This window comes from Anabrus simplex, chromosome 3 (genome assembly GCF_040414725.1).
Source record: "Anabrus simplex isolate iqAnaSimp1 chromosome 3, ASM4041472v1, whole genome shotgun sequence".
NCBI classification, from domain to species: Eukaryota; Metazoa; Arthropoda; class Insecta; order Orthoptera; family Tettigoniidae; genus Anabrus; species Anabrus simplex.
The window spans coordinates 4,657,648-4,679,675 of NC_090267.1; the positions used below are offsets into that span (position 1 = coordinate 4,657,648).

The window sequence follows — 22,028 nt, forward strand, 5'->3', positions numbered from 1 at the left end:
TGATATCAATAAAATGTATGCTTCTGAGGAAGGCATGCTTTTTTTATTGAAATGGTAGTTTCTACAAAATGAAGTGACCACTCTGTAAGTTTCTATTGGCTGTCACATGACCGAGTATCCAGTATGTATTACATGGTCATTACAAATCTTCTAATGCTGTAATTACTGTCAGAGTAGAAGGAAATTCTGTCACTTCTTTGCCGTAAGTGGCATTTATATTTGTTTTAATGTAAGAAAATGTTATAGATTTTGTTGTTTATGAATATCTATTATCGTGTAATGCAGGTTAGTCACAGAGGGGCCTAGAATTTGCCATCTACAATAGAGGTCTTCATTGCTGGTATCCAGATGAAACACATCTGTTTGTTAACATGACGATTGAGATGCACTGTATGGAAGGTTCCCCATATTTGCAATTCTTTACCTGAGTGCCTAGAGATTCCTGCTATCCTACTTGTAGAATTCCACAATGCACCAACACACACTTCTATAATGTGAAATACAACTTCCCTATAAAGTGATTAATTCAGTTTGATGAGAGATTTTCCCATGTTTAACATTATAAAAAGTGCATCAATATCGCAATGGCAACATGTGGTAACACTGCATGCATGCACATGAGAAAAACAAACATATCTTGAAACGCCACGTAGCATTGAAAATATGGAGATGAAGCTGCACTCATTTCAACTCAGTGCAGTGAAGCAACACATAAACATTGGGTAAAACTGTGATGGAGAAGTCAAGTTGGTGCAAGTAGAAAATGTGTTTAAGACGGGTTCAGGATGCACAGGAAGGTCTTGATGATGCGCCACATTCTGGTCGACCGTCAACAAACATCGAACAAGTGCGACAGATGCTGACACAAAATCTGCACCTGTCGCCGAGAAAAATTTCAGAGGAATTGAGGAATAGCAAGGACAGTTTGAAGACCATCATTAAGAGGAAGATCTGTTCTTTGTTTGAGCCACGCACTTTAACGAACAACAGGCAACATGAGCGGACATTCCTAGAGATTTCATTGGTACACGAGATCCATCATTACAGGCAATGAGCAATAGTACTGACAGTTTATCCTGAAACTAAGCAACAATCGATGGCATCATGTTCACCGGATTCCCCACGTCCCAGAAAGAGTCTTCTCCAAAAGTTCAGGATCAAGACACTGTTTATGGACCCACAAGGCGAGTCAACTATCAACACCTCATTTTAAAAGAACGTTTTGAAATGGCTGCTGCTATGCACATGGTGTATTTGGCCAAAATTGTACAGGACTGGGAAGTGGAGGAAAACGCTTGCACACGCACTGAGATGCCTGTGCGCAACTTCTTGCAACTCTTCTCAAAAGTCCACCGTAATGCCCGGAACTGGCACATGCAGACTTCTTTCTTGCTCCCATGCCTCACGGAAATCTTGAAAGGCACATGTGCTGACATGCCAGACATCAAAAGATGTGTGATATTGGAGCTTTGATCAATTCCAAAAGAAGCCTTCACTGTCACTTTCCAGCAGCTGTACACACATTGTAGCCAATGGAGACCACTTTGAAGGTGACTAAATGTATTTTGTTTGTAACTTATGTTTTCTTTGTGTTATGGTAACTAGACATATCTTGCAGGTAGGTGTCACACATTAAACAGGACAGTATCTTTCCTTTTTGAGTCTCTGCCCTTCACTTTTTAAAGTAAAATGACAATGACTTATTGACAAGGTGTTGTTGCAACATATTTCTTAAAACACCTTTGTATAATTTTGATGAAGGTGAAGACTTTTTCAAACACATGATAACAGCCAAAATTGTAGCCCTTTTTCTCAGCATGATGAAACTAGCTCCACATGCTGCTATGCTGGGAAGGGTTTTAGAACAACACTAATTCTACAAAGTACCAAGTGTATGAATATTGAACTACTGTACTTGAACAAGATATGAAATTGAGGTTTTAAAACTTAAGCAGCATCATAAACGCACCATCCCTCCAAAAACCTTCAAACTGTGTGCTTTAAAATGAGGGGCCACTCACTGCAATGCATTCAGTATTTTTCTCAAAAATCCATTGTCAGAAAACACTTTATCAAATTATTACATTACCTCAAATGTGTTCATCTGCACTTGTCCTGGCTCTGCCAACTCTGATTTCACTTCCTCTTTCAAATGCATCTTCTCTGATAAAAGTTCATTACTGTCCTACAACAAAGTTAATAAATTAGGCACATTATTCCATACATCTGACAATTTAGTCACCATTAAATGAGCATGACAATTCATAATTTGCTAGTAAATGAGTTACTTTCAAACTTTGTTATTTTTTCACAAAATGTTTACACATGGAGGATCTTCAACAATGTATCTGCTGAGAGCCTTCCAGGAAGTGAAAAGTGTCCCGCTTGAATGCCCAAGGATATGTTTGAATTGTGGAGCCATTATATAACATAAAACCTCCTAAAATAACAATGAAACATCAGGAGTATATTCAGACATACTGAAAATTATTCTGCTTATTATAAACAATCACTATTTAAAATTGAGAACTAAACATATATTATAATCACAGCAATAGAACCAGCTTTTGGGTGGTTAGGCCGTGTGCATTATGCAGAGTTTCGTCCAGACGTGCCATTTGGACTCATCAGCTGGAATGGCACGCCCCTCCAGGACTCTGCGGCCGTGAAAGCCTTTTTTGATAAACATATATTACTGTTACTTTCTAAATGCAACAATTGCAAATTAATCTCAGTCCAAAATAAGTCTCGTCCATGTCTACTGCTCAACCTGAAGGCAGGAATGATCTTCAACAGATCTACCATCAACTGCCACATAAAGAGCTGGGTGTCAGTGAAGAGGCATACTAAAATAATCAGAAGTGAGGTAGAGGTAATTTCCCATTGCTTTCCTCTCCTAACTTCAAATGGGGAAGGAAATTACTTCTTTCTTTTAGATAAGTCAACCTTATCAATACAACATATAATTACAAAATTTACATATCAAAATTAATAAAACAGGACATGTTCCACCTTGTTATTGGGCATCTTTAGCTGTTTGAAAAGATTAAAATCACTAAAAGAACTAGGCTACTTGGGCTGAGTTATTAAAATTCTTGAGAACAGTATTTACTTCAAAATGTCCTATATCTTCATGTCTCCTGTTTCACTGAGGATCTGTTTAGCTGCACATAAACTGAATGAAAAATTGACAAAAGATTTTGACCAAATCCTATTAAGACTAAAGCTTTTACAAACATTCCGAAACCTACTTGTGTAAAACTTGTGAGATAGTTCTTATGAATATGTCAGTTTTCTTCAGGCTGTCACCCCAATGCAAGATTTTTTCAGAAAAAAATATCCTTGGAGAGGGATCAAATCATGTGAGGGAGCTTTTACTAAAACTAAGCTGATGTTGGTTAATAATACTAGACTTGGTACCAAGATATCAACTGAAGCTTCATAAATAAATTAGATGACTCCTCTGTCAGTTTAGCATCAAAATACAATCCTTAACAGCTTGACAGGGTCATTATCAATAATTTTATGAGAACTTAGAGGTAAATATCAATGTTTTAGTTTTGTTGGACTTTAGTAACAGCTTGTTTGTTGGAAATAATTCAGTATCTAAATATAGGGTATCCTTTGATACTGTCTAACTTCTTCTAAAGTATTAGCATTTCTCATGAAAACTGTATTGTCTGCACATAAACTGAACTGGCTGTAGAATTCACATTGTAAACTAGATAATTTATCAGCAGCAAAAACAAAAATGGTCCTAACACTGAGCTCTGAGGGACACCATTATTAATGCAAAGATCAGATGACTTCATGCCTTCACCTTACACTCCTTGTTTACAACAACCTAGGTATGACCTCAGGATATAATATTGATTATCTTTAAATCCATAGTATTATAATTGAGGAGTTGGATGCAATAACAGCGTAAGTAGACTTACGTTATTTTGAGAAACAGAAGCTTAAAGTGTATAAATGTTCTGAGTTAAAAGTAATATTAGGAATCAATCTGAATTTCATTTAAAGACATTTAGAAAAGGCAGGAAATCTATTTCCCAAAGAAATTTATTGACCTGTTAGCTAATAAGAAAGACAGGGTTATTTAAAATTTCCTTTTATACGCTGTTATTGCATGAAGAGCAGGAATATTATATTTTGCCATACACCAGTATTGATCAGGGAGTTAGGAAAGCATGATCGCCCACTATGGAGGAACAAAAGTGGCAGTTTATCCCACCTCAGTTCTCCAAAATGTCTAAACTTACTAAAATTGAGAACAAATTCCTAACAGAATACAAAAATTTGTCAACTAAAGAAGGTAAAAAAATAAAGCTTATTCTTTATTTAATATTCACTTTTTTGTTCTGTATTTCGTAAAGGGCTGAGAGAGGTTTAGTGCTCTTCCCAACTATGGCATTAGGCTACGGTAATTGCCCCTCCCCTACCCAACAAATATTTGAAATGTTATAAAATTAGAAACATTCCTTTCTGAACAACTTTTATTCTTATTATCATTTACAAAGTGATTCACTAAACCTAAAAGAAAAGAAACAAAACACAGATCACAAAGTATATAATTGGAATTCAAACATTGTGTGTCTGTTACTTGTTTGAAATACTGACATACTGCATCATTGACCAAAATCAGGATGATTCATCTTCGCATGCTGCTTTAGCAGACTCTAGGGAATCATTTCACACAGACATGACTTTCACATACCACTCAACATTTTCAGGTTTTATGTATTTCATTAGTGAAAGAACATCAACCCTTTTGTCTGCTTTTACACCACACTTTCTTACATCTTACATCACAACACCACTATATTAATAAAATGAAACAACGTTCTGATTCATTATATTTATTAACGCTAGGTAGACTAAAACCAACCAATTTTGTAAAGAACAACCTACATTTTCCTGCAACATTTATCCACTTTCCTAAATGTATTCTTTCTGATTTCCTTTCCACTTGTGAGAGAAATGTAATGTCTGCCACTATTCCTTGCATGTTTTACAATATTTCTTTTCCATGAATCAGAATATTTCATCCTTTTTCTTCCCCTGCACCTGGGATTAAAACTGTCATCTAAACAGTCAGTAGCATCAAATAACTCTGAATCATTTCCTACTGATGTATCAGAAGTGACGTCAATAGAAATATTGGCATCAGCCACATAACCTTCTCTTCCGCTCGCTAACATCTTCTCCAGCCAAAGAACTGGCGGCAACTGAATGTGCCGCTTGTGAAGCATGCTTCATGCAATAACAGCGGGCGCATGTTACCAGTTTTGGTGAGCTCCTGACCTCTAGCAGCACCCTAGCAAAATAACACTTGGACTGGGTTGTAGTGAAGGGACCGGGAAATTCAAAAACGGTATTCATGCCATAACAGCGTAAGTAGACTTACGCTGTTATTGCATCTAGCTCCTCAATTTTGCAATCAACTTGAAATAGCATCAGTTATCACTGTGTGAGAATGCACTAACTACAAATTATAAAACACACGGTGTTGGGGATGTTTATGTAATGATCTTCATTGGGGTATTCACATAAATGGGATTGTAAATAAAGGGTACAGATCTCTGCATGTGGTTATGAGGGTGTTTTGGGGGTTGCAATAAGGATGTAAAGGAGAGGGAGTATAGTTCTCTAATAAGACCCCCAACTAGATAATGGTTCCAGTGTATGGGACCCTCACCAGGATTACTTAATCCAAAAACTGGAAAAAATCCAAAGAAATGCAGCTCGATTTGTTCTGGGTGATTTCTGACAAAGGAGTAGCATTATAGAAATGTTGCAAAGTTTGGGCTGGGAAGAACTGGCAGAAAGAAGACAAGCTGCTGGACTAGGTGATATGTCTTAAAAACCAATGAAGGTATTTATTAATCCACCTATTCAGTACTTTTGTCCACTTATATCTGGTTACAAATACATACTAACACTTAACACTTTCAGGACATGTTTCACCCTTTAGGCACTTTCAGCCATAATACAATCTTAAAAATATTACACATAATATTAAAAAAGTAGTTAGAAAATTAGCCTTGTAAACTTATTACTTAAAATATTGGTACACATAATGCGAAAATGGAAAATATTTGATAAAATCATGGTAAAGTGTCAATGGAGCACTGTCTATGGTCATTCTAAAATCATTTGGTCCAAGACAAATTTCTTCTTATATAATTTTGAAGTTCTAATAAAATGGCTCAATGGAATTTGTCTGTTATTTCTCTTAATGCGATAGCACATACATTTTTTCTCCAACAAAATAAAAGCAATATCACTAACACAGAAAAAGATGTCCTGCAAAAGACGTGGTCAAGGTTGCTGACTTGCAAAAGACTACTTTTTCTGTGTTGGTGACATCGCTTTTACTTAGTTAGAGAAAAAATGTATGTACTATCACATTAGCAGAAGTAACAGACAAATTCCATCGAACCATTTTATTAGAATTTCAAAATTATATAAGAAGAAGTTTTAGTCTCGGACCAAATGATTTTAGAATGACCATAGACAGTGCTCCATTAATATTTTACCATGATTTTATCAAAATTTTCACATTGTGTATACCAATATTTTAAGTAATATGGTTACAAGGCTAATTTTTTCTTTTTTAATATTATGTGTAATATTTTTAAGATTGTATTATGGCTGAAAGTGCCTAAAGGGTGAAACATGTCCCGAAAGTGTTAAGTGTTACTGTGTGTTTGTAACCACATACAAGTGGACAAAAAGTATTGAATAGGTGAATTAATAAATACCTTCATTGGTTTTTAAGTTATAACAACTTTCCATACAGATTAATCATGAGGTTTATGACATGTAATAAGTGGTCAGTTCCGAGCTGTCAGCGGAGAGATGGCGTGGAATAACATTAGCAGACAAATAAGTTTCAGTGGCGTCCTTAACCTGCAAGTGGTCGCTATATGAGATTTTCTCTCACATTATTTTTTATTGTGATATTACTTCACAGTGATGAAAGGGAGATGATTGTTCCCTCTTCCAGCTGAGTTTATAACTGTTGTGAGTAGAGCGATTCATATTTGAAGGGTAAGCACCCCCTCCCCTAGTCAGAACCAAGGTTCCTATGTGTCTGTATGCACTGCGTAAGAGTTTCCCTCATCGAACAACTAATAAGGTTGGTGTTATTTTGATATGGAGCGGAGAACTTACTCCTGTTGTAAGCATTAGTATTTGTATTATAAGCACTTCTTGTTTTTGAAAATATTATTGTGTTCAGAAACCTTGCTTTGTATGTAAACATTACTAGATATAATGCATGTGTGAGATTTTATTTTTTATGACTTCAGGATGGAAGTTATTCTTATAAGCATTGCATATGTTATTTTAAGTAGTAATTTGTGTCTTTAATAAGCAGCTAATCATGTCCAGCTCCATGGCTAAATGGTTAGCCTGCTGGCCTTTTGTCACAGAAGTCCCAGGTTTGATTCCCGGCAGGATCAGGAATTTTAACCTTTAATTGGTTAATTTCACTGACACGGCGGCTGGGTGTATGTGTCATCTTCATCATTATTTCATCCTCATCATGACGCGCAGGTCACCTACGGGTTTCAAATCAAAAGACCTGCTGCGTCTGGCGAGCCGAACTTGTCCTCGGACACTCCCAGCGCTAAAAGCCATATGCCATCTCTCTCTCTCTCACACAGCTAATCATTTCATTTCTATCATAAGGCAGAACTTGCATTTCAATTCAGTAGTAAATTTCAGCCTTACGCCCTACAAAACTGTGAAAAATGTCATATTTATTTTAATGTGAGAGAAAGTCTCACCCGCAACCACTCATGTTATATTTCAGCTAGCAACCACTTGCGGGTTAAAAGTAGGAAAGATCACAATGCGGAGATAAATTTGGAATTCAAGATGACAAATTGGGGTAAATATTCATTTATAAGAAGGGGAGTTAGGGAATGGAATAACTTACCAAGGGAGATGTTCAATAAATTTCCAATTTCTTTAAAATCGTTTAAGAAAAGGTTGGGAAATCTGCCACCAGGGCAACTGCCCCAAAATGCAATCAGGATTGATTGATTGATTGATTGATTGATTGATTGATTGATTGAAGTAGAATGTAATAGTATAAAACTCACCACACCCTCAAATCATTAGAGGGATATATTTTATGACTATTCACTTACAAAGTTAGAGGGCTCTTCTTCTGTATCCAGAGGCCATGCTGGCTCACATTTGACAAACACAACTTTCTCCATTCCTTTGACAAACCTGCAAAATACAAGCAGCAGAGCTCTTAAAATAAGTCCAGTACCACTACACAAAATAAGAATCACCTTATGACTACTGTACTAAATATTGGTTATTCAAATGGTATTCCCATAGAAATGTTTAATCACAACATTGGTAGTGATTATTGATTTAAAGGAGAGTAAACCTGGACAACATTCTTTTATTAAGTGTAGTCGGAAGAAAAATGGAATGTGTTCCAAACCTTCCAATCTTCCTAAAGGAAAAAAGGAACTACTATGAAGACAAAAATGGACCTATATATATCTTTCTCTATAAAGTACACCCACATACTCCAAACTACAAGAGCTCGATAAAACTTGACCCCCAAGCATTTCAAGATGTAGAAATATAGGTAGCAATTTACTAACATGGGAGCATGTTCAGGAATGAGAAAATCATGCAAACATGATGTGAAGTTATACCTAAAGTAAGAGACAGGAGGTATCCTCCCTTGCCAGGGATCCACCAACCTGCCCTTAAAAATATTCTTATGGTACATGGTTGGTTTACCGTAGTCACGTCCTAATTCATGAACCATGGGTAATGGCTTAGTGGCCTAGTAACTGGTCATGATAGTCACAATACCAGTTACTATGGAATATATTCTGAGTCATGGCCCTCCTTATACAGTAAAACCTTGTTAATTCGAAGTCGTTGGGACTCAAAAATCTGACTTCGAATTACGTGATTTCGAATTAACCGCCAATTCGCAATTCAGAAGTACCAACCCTTGCCGCGTTACAAAATATTCTAAGGCCTGTTATAGCATGCAGTTAACCTTCATTCACAGTTTATACCTTTCAAATGCCATGAAAAAAGAACTATTTCCTAAATGTATCCAAGAAGGTGCAATTACAGTATTCAAATAATGCACTCGGATATCTCACTGGTAAACATAACCTCACGCATCGAAAGAAAGAAAGAAAAAAAAAGATTCAAAGACGAGGAGAAATTTATGCTGGCTCCCATGTGAAAGTGCTTTATTAATTGGATTACTATACAGTATGCATTTTAGATGCCTTGTATTTACACAGAAAGTAACCGATGCTCTTAAAATCGAACTTTCCTATGACTATCCCTGGACGATTTCCCGCCATGGCACTTCTCTCGCACTTCAGAAATGTAAACACTTGCCGCGTCACAAAGTATTCTAAGACCCATTAATACATGCATCACCTCGATTCACAGTTTAAACCTTTCAAATGCCATGGAAAAAACTATTTCTGAAATGTATCCAACAAGGTGCATTTACAATGTTCAAATAATGCACTTCGATAAATCACTGACAAACATAACCTCACGCAACAAAAGAAAAAAATCGCACAATTCAAAGACGAGGATAAATTATGCCGGTTCCCCTGTGTAAATGCAATAATTTTTTGGATTTCTGTACTGTTTGCATTTTTAGATGCTTTGTACTGGCATGGAAAGTGCCCGACGCCCTTAAAACATTGTAGCTTATCGAATTCTCCTATGGCAAGGCGATAAAGTATCTCGCATCCATGTGCAATTGCAACGCACTACTATGACCCCCATCCCTCACCCTTGTACGATTTCCTGGCTGGCAATTTCTCCTTTAAAACCATAAGACCGTTTGGGCTCGCATTAAAATAAAGCAATGCAGTTTCACCGGCAATGAAAATATTGTTCGGTGCGTACGAATTTATTATATGAGCCACGTTTTTTCGTCAACTGTTGGTATCGCCAGTGTTCGCGGATTCTGTTTTCCCGCACACTACCTGTTGCATGATATTACGGCATTTCTTAAAAGGTTGAATACAAAAGAATTCCGATTTCATTCAACTTAGCAATCATGAAGCGCACTGTAGACCCACCGAAGTGAGTGTAAATGCGGAAAGCTACCCCTCCACGTTCCGGAACGCGCGTTCTATTATGACGCGCAGCGGATAAATTTCGAGTTGAAATTACTCTGTAACGTACTATTGTTTTAAAATGTAAAGGCAGTTTCGAATTAAAAGTCTTAATTTCGGTAATGGGGCCGACATTGTAGTTCGAATTATCCGTATTTCGAATTAAACAATTGAAATAACATGCAAAACTGTATCTCATGTTTCCGGGAACGAGAGCTTCTTCGAATTCGGTGGGATTTTGAATGAACCGATTTCGAATTATCGAGGTTCTACTGTATACAGGCTGCACCACCAGTGGTCCCTAACCCTAACAAGTTAGAGGAGAGATTCTCCCTGGGATTATGTGTAAGCAAGGAAGCAGGGAGGAGTGCAACAACTATTGAGGTACTTCATTGAGAAGTACACCAGGCATTTCTGAATGGAGGGTATGAACTGTGGTTGAGAGTAAGCTGGAAGGAAACCAGTGAGGTTTCAGACCACAGAAGGGCCGTCAGGATCAGAAAATGCTATGAGAGGAATAGAGGGTTATGTTTATCCTTCATAATCTAGAGAAGGGTTGTGACAGAGTGCCGAGGGAAAAATACAGTATGTTAGCCATACTGGGTGGCTACAATATTAGGCAGAGATTATTAAAAGCAATCATAGGTATTTATATTGACAATTGGCTGTGGTGTGAATTGATGGTGCAATGAGTTATTGGTTCAAGGTACTTATAGGGGTTAGACAAGGCTGTAAACTTTCACCTTTGTTGTTCATAGTTTACATGGAACATCTACTGAAAGGTATAAAGTGGCAGGCAGGGATCAGTTAGGTGGAGATTGGCCTATGCAGATGACTTGGTCTTCATGGCAGATTGGGCTAAAAGCCTGCAGTCTGACATCTTGAAACTTTAAAATAGGTGCAATGAGTATGGTGTGAAAATTAGACTTTCCAAGACTAAACTGATATCAGTAGGAAAGAAACCTAAGAAAATGTAATGTCTGGTGGGAATACAAAGCTGGAACATGTAGATCATTTCAAGTACTTAGGATGTGTTCTTCTCAGGATGGTAGTAAGTGATCGAGGTGCAGCAAAAGAAATGCAGCGAGCTCGAAATTGCAATCCACAGTATTTTGTAAGAAGGACGTTAGCTCCCAAACAAAACTATCTTAATACCAAGTTGTTTTCAAACCAATTTTGCTTTACTGGAGTGAAAGCTGGTTGGGCTATTGATACCTTATGCATAAGTTAGAAGTAAGGGAGAGTGACCAAAGGAGGGAGCAATGGCAGGAGGGTACTCCGACAAGGCAAAGTTAGGAATGAACTCGACTGATAAAACTGTACACATAAATCAGCTTTGGTGGTGAGGTCATGTGAGATGAATGCATTAATATAGGTTATCTAAAAGAATAATGGACTCTGTCATGGAAGGTAAGAGACACGGAGGATGACAATGATTAGCCTCACGTTTTAATGATTTTAAAATATGAAGAATAGAACTAAACAAGGCCACAGAACTAGGAGTATGTCACAGTTTAGTAAAATCACAAAGGCTGAATGCTGAAAGGCATAACAGTCTACAATGAATAAGTATGTATGTACATCTAAGAATCTAAAGAATTGTTTAACCACATAATTGATACCTTTATTTGCCTTTGGTAATTTTATAAAATCATTCATAGTATATGTTTCATCTGCTTCACAGATATCATCAGCTACATTCACAGGCATAGACCCACACCCAAAGTAGCGGGAAGTAAGGACGGCAAAACCCACAGGCAGGAATCGTGTTAGAAACTACCCAATTGCCTAGTTCACGGACAAGTGTGAAATAAACTTCAAACCACATCTTAACATTGAACTGCAAGAGCATTTTAAATTTGACAACAAGGAATTCACCTTAAGTAATAAGACTGTAACAAGTTAACAAGTGTTTTCTTAAACCTGCTTTTGAGCAGAAGCATGACAGAGACTATAAAAGACTTCTTTTTATTTTTGAATTGGAAGCTGAATAAATGTTTTAATAGTAGTTTAATTAAGGAAAAGTTTTTAATTACACATCTCCATCCCCAACCATCACCATCGTAATTCCCCCCTTAGACAAAGTTATAAGTTTTCCATGGGAAGAGATGAAGGCTGTTATGAGAAAAATATATTATGTATACTTTCATCTTTTTGTACCTTAGCATAAGTGAATGTAGCTGATGATGTCTGTGAAGCAGATGAAACATGTACAATGAATGACTTTATAAAATTGCCAAAGGCAAATAAAGGAGGTTAGACAATTCTTAGATTGTCATATTGATACACACATGAAGTGGATAGACTGTAATGTATGAATGTGTGCTATATTGTTATATTTTAAAACTGTATGATTTTCCTTTCCTTTAGCTTACTTATATTGAGGGTATAATGAAATGTAACAAGATAACAAAAAGTCTTACATTTTAACTTTTAACCTTCTTAATACAGACTTTTCCAATTATTTTATTTCATCGTGGTACCTTGTTCCTTAGCTACAATAATGTAATTGCTAGGTATGGTATTAATGACAATACTTCTAAGAATTACTCCATTAAAAGAGTAATACAGTGTTTTACATGTACAGTTCTGGCTCAGATAATACAGCATCATCGTTAATCAGAGCTTGTATTTTTTTTTTTTTTGCTAGTTGCTTTACGTCGCACTGACACAGATAGGTCTTATGGCGACGATGGGACAGGGAAGGGCTAGGAGTGGGAAGGAAGCAGCCGTGGCCTTAATTAGGGTACAGCCTGGTGTGAAAATGGGAAACCATGCAAAACCATTTTCTGGGCTGCCGACAGTGGGGTTCGAACCTAATATCTCCCGAATACTGGAAACTGGCCCCACTTAAGCGACTGCAGCTATCGAGCTCGATCAGTTTGTATAATCAGGGACCTACTGTAATATTAACCTCTCCATAATCAAGAACCACACTGTTATAAGTGTAAAATATTCAATAAATGGCACAACAACTTGAAGGAAAATTTTCAGTTCGATTCACAGATAGCAAAGAACTTATTTCTCTCAACATGTGGTCCTGCCACACTAGTCCTGTTTAGGAAACTATGAGTAGGGAATTTATTAGATGTTATTCCTAAAACTGATGTAATGAGGCAACAAAGCTGTCTCTGTTACAAGCTTCAAACCAAAAAAAATGAAATTCCTGAAGGAACACACAAGGCCACTAAAAGAACAGGGGCCAGGCGCTCAGCAAGGAATTTTTAAAAGCTTCTTTTAGTTTTCAGTAGTTCTTAGTTTTCAGGGAGAACCACTTGGATTGGTGATGTTCACAATTACAATTTTTCGGGAATAATGGAAATGATTGGCAAATACGATGATATACCTGGTGAACATTTGGTCAATATAGAAGAGAACCAACTGAAAGACGAAAGCATGACAGGACAAGCACATGATTTATTATGGTACTTACAAAATTATTTTATTTTCCTATGTGATGAAACATCTTTGAAAATCATTTTGAATCAAAGAGCAGACAAAATTTCTAATGAAATAATTGTTGATATGGCACCTGATGGAAGAGAAAGCACTTATTCTGTCTTAGGTCTTTAAAATAAAGAAACAAAAATGTATTTGAAATTGGGTATGAAGTGTTATTCTTGAAATGTGTGTTCAGCACACTGGATCAGGTTATTCCAGCATTGTCTGTGTTTTTGGTTCATTTCTTTGATTGTGATTGAATAATTTCTATGCAAAGTTTAAGTAGAGATTCAAGTAATTAATAACACAATTTCAATGAGTGAATAAGATGGTATAATTTCAAAATCAAGCATAAACAAGTACTGTCGATTCTTGCAATGACGTGATTAAGTCCAATTCATTCATTTTATGTTTTTCAAGAGAAGAATTGTTGCTGTAACGACTAATATTTATAAAGTCATATAACAATGATATTAACTTTAATTAAACCATTTGAGAATTTTCAAAAGTAGTAATTACTCAAATATTCAAGTAAATAATATTTGCATTTGTTGTTAAAGACATCAGCAACTGAGATAGAAAGTAATGTAGATTTATAAATATTGTACAGGTGAAGCTGTAGAAAGGATACCATGGTTATCCATCACTCAATTTAGTGAAATTTAGTATTTCTGTTTTGTTTAAAGTGAGATAGGCGAGACAAATAAACCCTTCAAATATCTTTGAGATCAAGTATGGTTTAGGATGGAGTTCATCCTCTTTAATTTTAATTTTCAAGGCAATGGAAGGTTAATTTTTATTTTATTTTATAATTTCAGATTAATCCAATGTCTATGAGGTTCAAGATCAGAATCAGTTAATTTTTAAATTCATTCAATGGCCTTAGCTGCACGAGTGTCAAAACTAGCTGCAGCAAGAATAATTTCCATTTGTCAAGTATTATTATTTTGTGCATATCTTCTTATAAATAAAGTTCTTCGTGTCTGTTTGTCTGTTTGTTTGTTCCACCATCACGTCGAAATGGCTGGATAGATCTCAACCAAACTTCATATTTAGAGTATACTCATCCTGGGGAAGGTTTTGATATGCATATCATTTTTTATAGGAAAACCGTTTTCTCTTATACTATTATAGACAAAATATCGAATTTGTCGTATAAGGATGAGACAAAGCTCAATTTAATCCTCTTGATGCAAAGAACAAAACTCGGTAAGCCCTATGGGCCCTAAAACCAACCGTTACGGAGATATTGGCACCACACTACCCCTGCTCTAGGAATCGGATAAAGAAATGAACTGTCGTAACCATGGCAACGTCAGCTCCAGAATTCTACAGCAGTGAGATTATGTATGTACGTTTGGGCATAGCTGCCAACCAAAATTGGTACAAATAAGACTTAAAATCTGGAAGAAATATACTGTTGTGTAACGCACTCATAGGACTCCTTTGGGCGGGGATGGAAAGGGGCTGAAGTACGAGTATAAAAATCTTACTATATATAGAAATGGAACTATGTGTGTAAATGACACATCTCCTCCTAAACCACTGGAGCAATTTTAACCAAACTTGGTACACGTATTACTTACTATCGGGAGACGATCACTGTGGGGGGTAAGCCATCCCTAGCGCCCTTAAGGGAGAGGGTCAGGGGGGGGTGTAGTTACAATAATAATCGAGAATAGTGTCGAATTCATAGTTTTCAGGGTCATTGAGTTGAAAAGTAATACTCTAGAATTTTTTAAAGTCTAGCCCCTTTTTAGGTGGGGAGCAAAGGGGGGGGTGAGATATAGAAATAATTAAAAACAGTTTCGAATCCATAGATTTCAGGGTCTCTGAGATGAATAGTATTACTCCGGATTTTGCAAGTCCAAGTGGGGAGCGAAGGGGGTCAGATATAAAATTAATCGAAAAACTACATATAAAAATATTATCTTCTTCTTCTTACTATATATAAATTTATGTATGTGTGTGCGTGGGTGTGTGTGCGTGGGTGTGTGTGCGTGGGTGTGGGTGTGTAAATGACACATCTCCTCCTAAACCACTGGAGCAATTTCACCAAACTTGGAACACTTATCAATTAGTATCAGGAGACAAACTGCGTGAGGGTAAGACACCCCTAGCACCCTTGTGGGCAGGGGGCGAGGGGGTGGTATAAAAATAATCTAGAATATTATCGAATCCATAGTTTTCGTGGTAGCTGAAATAATTAATGACACTCCGAATTTTTTTAAATTCATGTTCAGTCCCCTTTGGGGTGTGGGTGAGGGGGAGTGAGATATAAAAGTAATCGAAAACAGTGTCGAATCTACAGTTTTCTGGGTCACTGTGATGAATGGTGATATTCCAGATTTTATATCTCTTAGTGGTGGAGGGCAGGAGGGGGACAGTCTCATTGACAGTTGAAATCCTGTACATCGTATCTATAGTGCGACGGCTAAATACATATAGTTATCACTTATTAATATTTGACAGGATCAAATACTTCCCAGTCGATTTGAGCTTCCATAAGGACGAAGTTTTACTCGAAAATGAAATAATCTAAAACTTGAAATCAAACACATCTAAATAATTTTAAAACTACATAATAGATCATAACGTATCAATCTGCAAGTCAAAAAGGAATTCTATAAAAATTCACATCACACATAACTAACTGGTAAATGCAAATCTTAAAGGTAAATATTCAGAAACTATCCGGGCAACGCCGGGTACTACAGCTAGTATTATAATAAATGTCAAGCCTATGTTTTTAAATTGTTTATTTCTTTTATTGTCATCAATCCTTGTCATTTAAATGCCTCCAAAAATAAAGACAGCCCGCTGATGAACGGTCCACTTTGGAATCTCTCGTGTGCTGGCTGAGCTTGACCGGGAAATACGGGCCATCCCTCAATTGACAACTCGGAACATATTGCCTAGTCGGGCAGGTCATTCCCTTTCTCCCATGCTTTTGCAGCCAAAACATGCAAAATTTTTGTAACGCTGCTCTTTAGTTGGAATCACTCAGAACAAATAAAGCTGCTTTTCTTGGGATTTTATCCAGTTCTTGAATCAAGTAATATTTGTGAGGTTCCCATACACTGGAACTATACTCTAGTTGGGATCTTACCAGACTTATATGCCCTTTCTTTTATATTCTTACTACAACCACAAGATACCATCACAACCATGTGCAGAGATCTGCAACCTTTATTTACCATCCCATTTATGTGATTACACCAATGAAGAACTTTTCTTATATTAACACCTAGTTACTTATGACTCCCTAAATGAACTTTCACCCCATCAATGCAGTAATTAAACCTAAGAAGACTTTTCCCATTAGTAAAACCCAATACCTGACTTTTAACCCCGTTTACCAACATATAATTGCCTATTGTCAATTTCACAACATTTTTGAGGTAATTTTGCAGCTGCTTACAATCTTGTAACTTATATCTTACCCTATACACAATAACATCATCCGCAAAAAGCCTCACCTCAGATTCCAGACTTTTACTCGTATCATGAGAGTATGCTTCTTAAGAGATGACGAACTATTGATTTATTCGAGTGTACAACACCTGGCCTGTATCTTTGTCAGAGTGACACATGTGCCGTGACCATGACAAGTGACGCCTTATTTGTTTAATTGGAGTGGCAAAATATTACCGCTTGAGGGGAGGCAGATCAACCCGGCACAAAAGGAAATAAATAAACCATGCACCCTAACACCTGACTCTAACCCAATAAATGAAAGGGTAGTAAAACATGTCACCGGAAGGAACTAACAGCGTGATCCAACATAATTACGAATACATATGTATGTATGTATGTTCAGTCAGTCAGCGATGCCACTGGTGGGATCCTCAACAGCTCTGCCATGAGCTGTCATAGATGGACTAGGCATCACTGAAGAGGCGTACTAGGGAAACGAGGAGTGAGGTCGTTTCCCGTTGCTTTCCTCACCGAGCCAAAGTTGCTATTACATATCAATCTGCCAAGCCCACTGAAATGCATACAACAACGGACCCTATGAGCAACATTTTCATGCCATTCATAGCAAGGACTGGCTACATAAGGATTGGCATTACTAGCATCGTTCATACCTCAGTCACTTTCATATTGTCAAAGCCAAGGATAAGACAGAGACAGATCTATGAAAGTAACAAAATTGCTCTAGCCTATACCAGAAGACATAGTGCATTGAAAACACTAGGTCCTGCCAGCAAAGGCGTACGAATACATATGTCAATGTAAAATTAGGTCACATAGTGGTAATGAAGTCATATCCAAATTACAACATTAAGAAAATAATTTATGCCCAATTTTATGACAACTTACAAGCGAATTTAGGGCTAACTAAATCAGACGATAATATGAGAATTCAGTATCTGAATTGAAACTGTACTTCCGGCAACTAGTGGTGGAAGGTGCTTTACCTAAACAGAGCTGTATATGCACTCATTCTCATTCTAATCTAGAATGTCGCTACGAACTCTTACTTCAATTCAGAACATTGTTACGAACTCTTATTCCGACCCAGACCGTCGTAGTGGACAGTGAGGCAACCTGTTTGATGCCAGACTGGAGCTTATGGAAGTGTGCTTGCGTCCATGATTTAAACATAAACCTCCTTAAACAACAGATGTTGAATGTTATTAATCAATAGTAAGAAAGAATGTACCATCCCATAATATTGAAAGAAACTGCGCCAAAGATGATTTATAATTGTTTTGTACAAGTTTCAGTGAATTGCTATGGAACTGCGGCCGTGAATAGGACCTCAACAATCATTGGAATACAAGGACGGATTTCATTGCCGTGTCCAATATGTATTCCACCATGAGCTGCTAAATCATCAGACCATTGGCAACAGAGGAGAAATGCAAGAACATCCATCCTAAACCTGTCAATTAAGGACAACTTCCCATCACTCAACATGAAGTCTGCAGACTACGTTAAGTCCATTAAATCTTATACTAGATATCTGTTATATGTAATTGTATATCTTTTTCTTACTTCTATGGTGTGGTCATATAGCTAATCATCTGCTCTATTTCCTATATTTCTATTAATTACTTTCTAGATGAAATATGTTGAAATGTGAATTTCCTCTTGGATATTTAGTTGTATGGAACTGCAGGTTTTCCTAACCACATTTAACGTACTGATGACAGTGGTGAATCATTGATAGCTTTTCCGTGTGTCATCTTGGTCATCATTAGACATTTAAAGAATATTACTGTATTTGTCAACTGACATGTATAATCTGAATCTAATGTGGTAATATTTGGAGCTTACATTCATGCCTCATGGTAACTGAACTTAGTGTCATTGGGATGTTAATTCAGAGATCAGGTAATCATTCAGTTTTGGAGTACTTGAGTAAGAGTATATGATAACGAATCTTAGATTGAATCTTCAATAATGATTTTGACAAATTAAGGCTTATTTCATGTGTGATACTTTGCATTATTTCTGACCACATGTTTTATGTGAGATACTGTAATGGATTACAGTGATCGATATTGTGAGTCTTTAGAGTGGACTTATTGAAATAATTGATTATTAATGGATGTGATAATAGTCTTCAGAAAATTGAATTTTGAGGTGTGTTTAGCGATGTTGTGATATTAGATGATTATTCAGCATTTGAGGTAAGAGATGACATATAGTAGTGTCTTCATGTATATGTAATCATGGTGACATTAGCAGTCTTTTAATAAGTCTTGCAGTTGGATTCCATAATCCAGAATTCATTACTATGAAAATGAATTTATCCTGATGTGAAGTTATTGACAATTGTAATAATTTATGAGGGTATTTGTTGGCTATTTACGAGGAATATTTGGATTATGGCATAGATTCTTCCATGTTACTAACTTAAAACACGTGTTAGCTCAATTTAAAACGAACTACATTCATCATCGCTCATACCCAGGATCACGTGTACATGTTGTGTTCATCATTTGCATTGCCGCTTCAAACTAAAGTTGATTGGGGTGTGTGGGTAATGATTTCATGACATGTAGATAATTGTGCTGTACAGTATTCTTAGTAGTTGAATTGTAGAACAGAGGTATGTTTGTAGTTGTTGGAGATATTTGGATATGTGATTTGTTTTAGATATGTATGTTACACCATGTGGGCAGGTCATTTGTGTTCTCATGGGTAGCATTATGATCTATGTTGCTGTTGATATTCAGCGTTGTTGATTAATTTTGGTTGTTGGAAGAAATGTTAGGCCCTATTTGTTTCAGTTTACTTGGAGTGACCACTTAATATTAAATACAGTAATTACTTAATTAAATAATTGACAATCATTTGGAACATATATATATATATATATAGTTTACATCTTGATTTAATTTTGATTACTTTGAAAGCATATTCAAATAAAATTAAATTATAATAAAACATTTGTAAAAATCCCATGATGTAATTTCAATTCAAAGTTTCGTTACCAGAAATTCAATTCTTTGAGTAGTTAAATATCCTATACTTCAATTTTCTTAACATTACTGGTATTCAATGTGTTTTTCAGATTTCTTTGAGAATTTTACCTTGACAGCCTCATTTCTCATGATGCAAAATAATTTAGTTGCTTAAAATTTCTCAAAACGAAATTGTTATTATAAATCAATTCAGTTAGAATGATTAGGATAAAATAATTTGCCTATACAATCCCATTTGTTTGGAATATTTTTTCTTAGCTCAAGAGCCTTAGTAAATTTAAATTAACATAGTGATCATATTCATCATCATAGTCAGGATGGCAGAATTTTCTTTTTATGTTGAATAAATTATATGTTATATTTCCACTCATATTGATGTTTTCATTGCCGAAACTATTGTTATTTTCCTGTCACTTGTGTATACTATAGCCATTCATGCCAATCCTTACTGAGCACCTCTGAGGTATCTCTTGCTCTATCCCTGAACAGTTGCAATATATACATGTAAGAAAACATACAAGTTCAATAATACTGCCTTGAGGAATTCCCCTCTTAATTATTACAGAGCCAGACAAATCTTTGCCTGCTCTAATTTTCCGAGTTCTATTTTCTAAAAGTACGGTATAGCCACCGATTCAGTCATTCTTTTGTCTAGTCCAATTGCACTCATTTTTACCAGTACGGTAGTCTCCTATAATCTATCCTATCAATGCATTAAATATGTTACGGTACACAAGCCATCCATCACCAGTTCACTTGCAAGTGCTGTCAAATGCTATGAGATACAGATTAGGGTAGATATATTTGCCGTTGTTTTGTGTATCAGAATATGTACTGGACAATAGAGCTTACCTGATTTCGTATCAGACACCGTTGAGATTTGAAGACTGGCAACAGCAGACTCCAACTTAATCAGCAGGATATTAAAGGCTGAGGACAAAGTGCAAAATGAGAGAAATCATAATTACTTGAAGAAAATCTTAGAGAAATAGCACAGTCAGCGAAATAAAACTGCGCAAGTGGTCCTACATGCACCTCACAAATTAGAATAATAATTATAAATATTAAAGTACAAGCCAACCATTTCGACAGTAAACCTGACGTAGTAAATAGCTCATCACCATCATGTTTTAACTAGCGTTGTGTTCTTCAACTGTACGAATATACACTCGGTATAATTTACTTACCTCCAGGTAATTGTATTCCGTACGGTACTTCAGAGAGAAGTCCAAAATAGTTATCTGAGACAAGCTGCACTTCACTATCCAACTGCCCGTATAACACCGTAATTCAATTATTATTATTGTTGTTAATGAATTATTAAATCTAAACTGGATCGCAAGGTTCAACCAAGAATCTCGTCTTGTCTTATCTTGATAATTTGATGGACTTGGCTTGATAGTGGTGTACCCTTTCACAGACTCTATAAGAAAACATAAAGTATGGAAGAGGCTAAAACTCAAAAGCTAAAGTTAAAAGGGAGGATATGAATTGAACTACTAAACTACGACACACAGGATTAACACAAGGACACAAGGTGCAAAGCTTCACGCCAGAACAATCTGTACTCGGCGACTTGCTACCACATGTTGGTGTTGTTGATGATGCTTTTTTGGCTATTATCGAAGATATTTACTTGCTGAATAATAGCGCTGTTAACGGAGCAGTTGTTTACGGAGCGGAGGCTCCGGGCGCTTTCAATCGGTGCCTTCGGACCTCCGATTGAATTACAACCACGTAGTTTAAACTTGGTACGGGAGAAATGAACTAGCATTATCTCAGGAACTTATAACTTGTCGGTACTATTGTGCGAAACTAGGCCCCTCAGTTAATACCTTAATTATTTCGCGATATTACAGATAGCATTCTTACATACAAACGTAATTATGTATCAATCAATCAATCAATCAATACTGATCTGCATTTAGGGCAGTCGCCCAGATGGCAGATTCCCTATCTGTCGCTTTCCTAGCCTTTTCCTAAATGATTTCAGAGAAATTGGTAATTTATTGAA

General features: G+C 36.4%; 1 protein-coding gene across 1 annotated transcript in view; it reads right to left on the reverse strand.

Annotated features, from left to right (window-relative positions):
• Positions 1-21,612, reverse strand: part of LOC136865916 (uncharacterized) — a 203,163-nt gene extending 181,551 nt beyond the window's left edge. Inside the window, exons 1-4 of the mRNA XM_067142459.2 lie at positions 21,202-21,612; positions 20,867-20,944; positions 8,160-8,244; positions 2,090-2,185 (exon numbers count right to left, since the gene is read on the reverse strand). Of these exons, the coding sequence (XP_066998560.2) occupies positions 2,090-2,185; positions 8,160-8,231 (168 nt within the window). The 5' untranslated portion in view covers positions 8,232-8,244; positions 20,867-20,944; positions 21,202-21,612. The remainder of the gene's footprint in view (positions 1-2,089; positions 2,186-8,159; positions 8,245-20,866; positions 20,945-21,201) is intronic.
• Between the last annotated feature and the right edge of the window lie 416 nt (positions 21,613-22,028).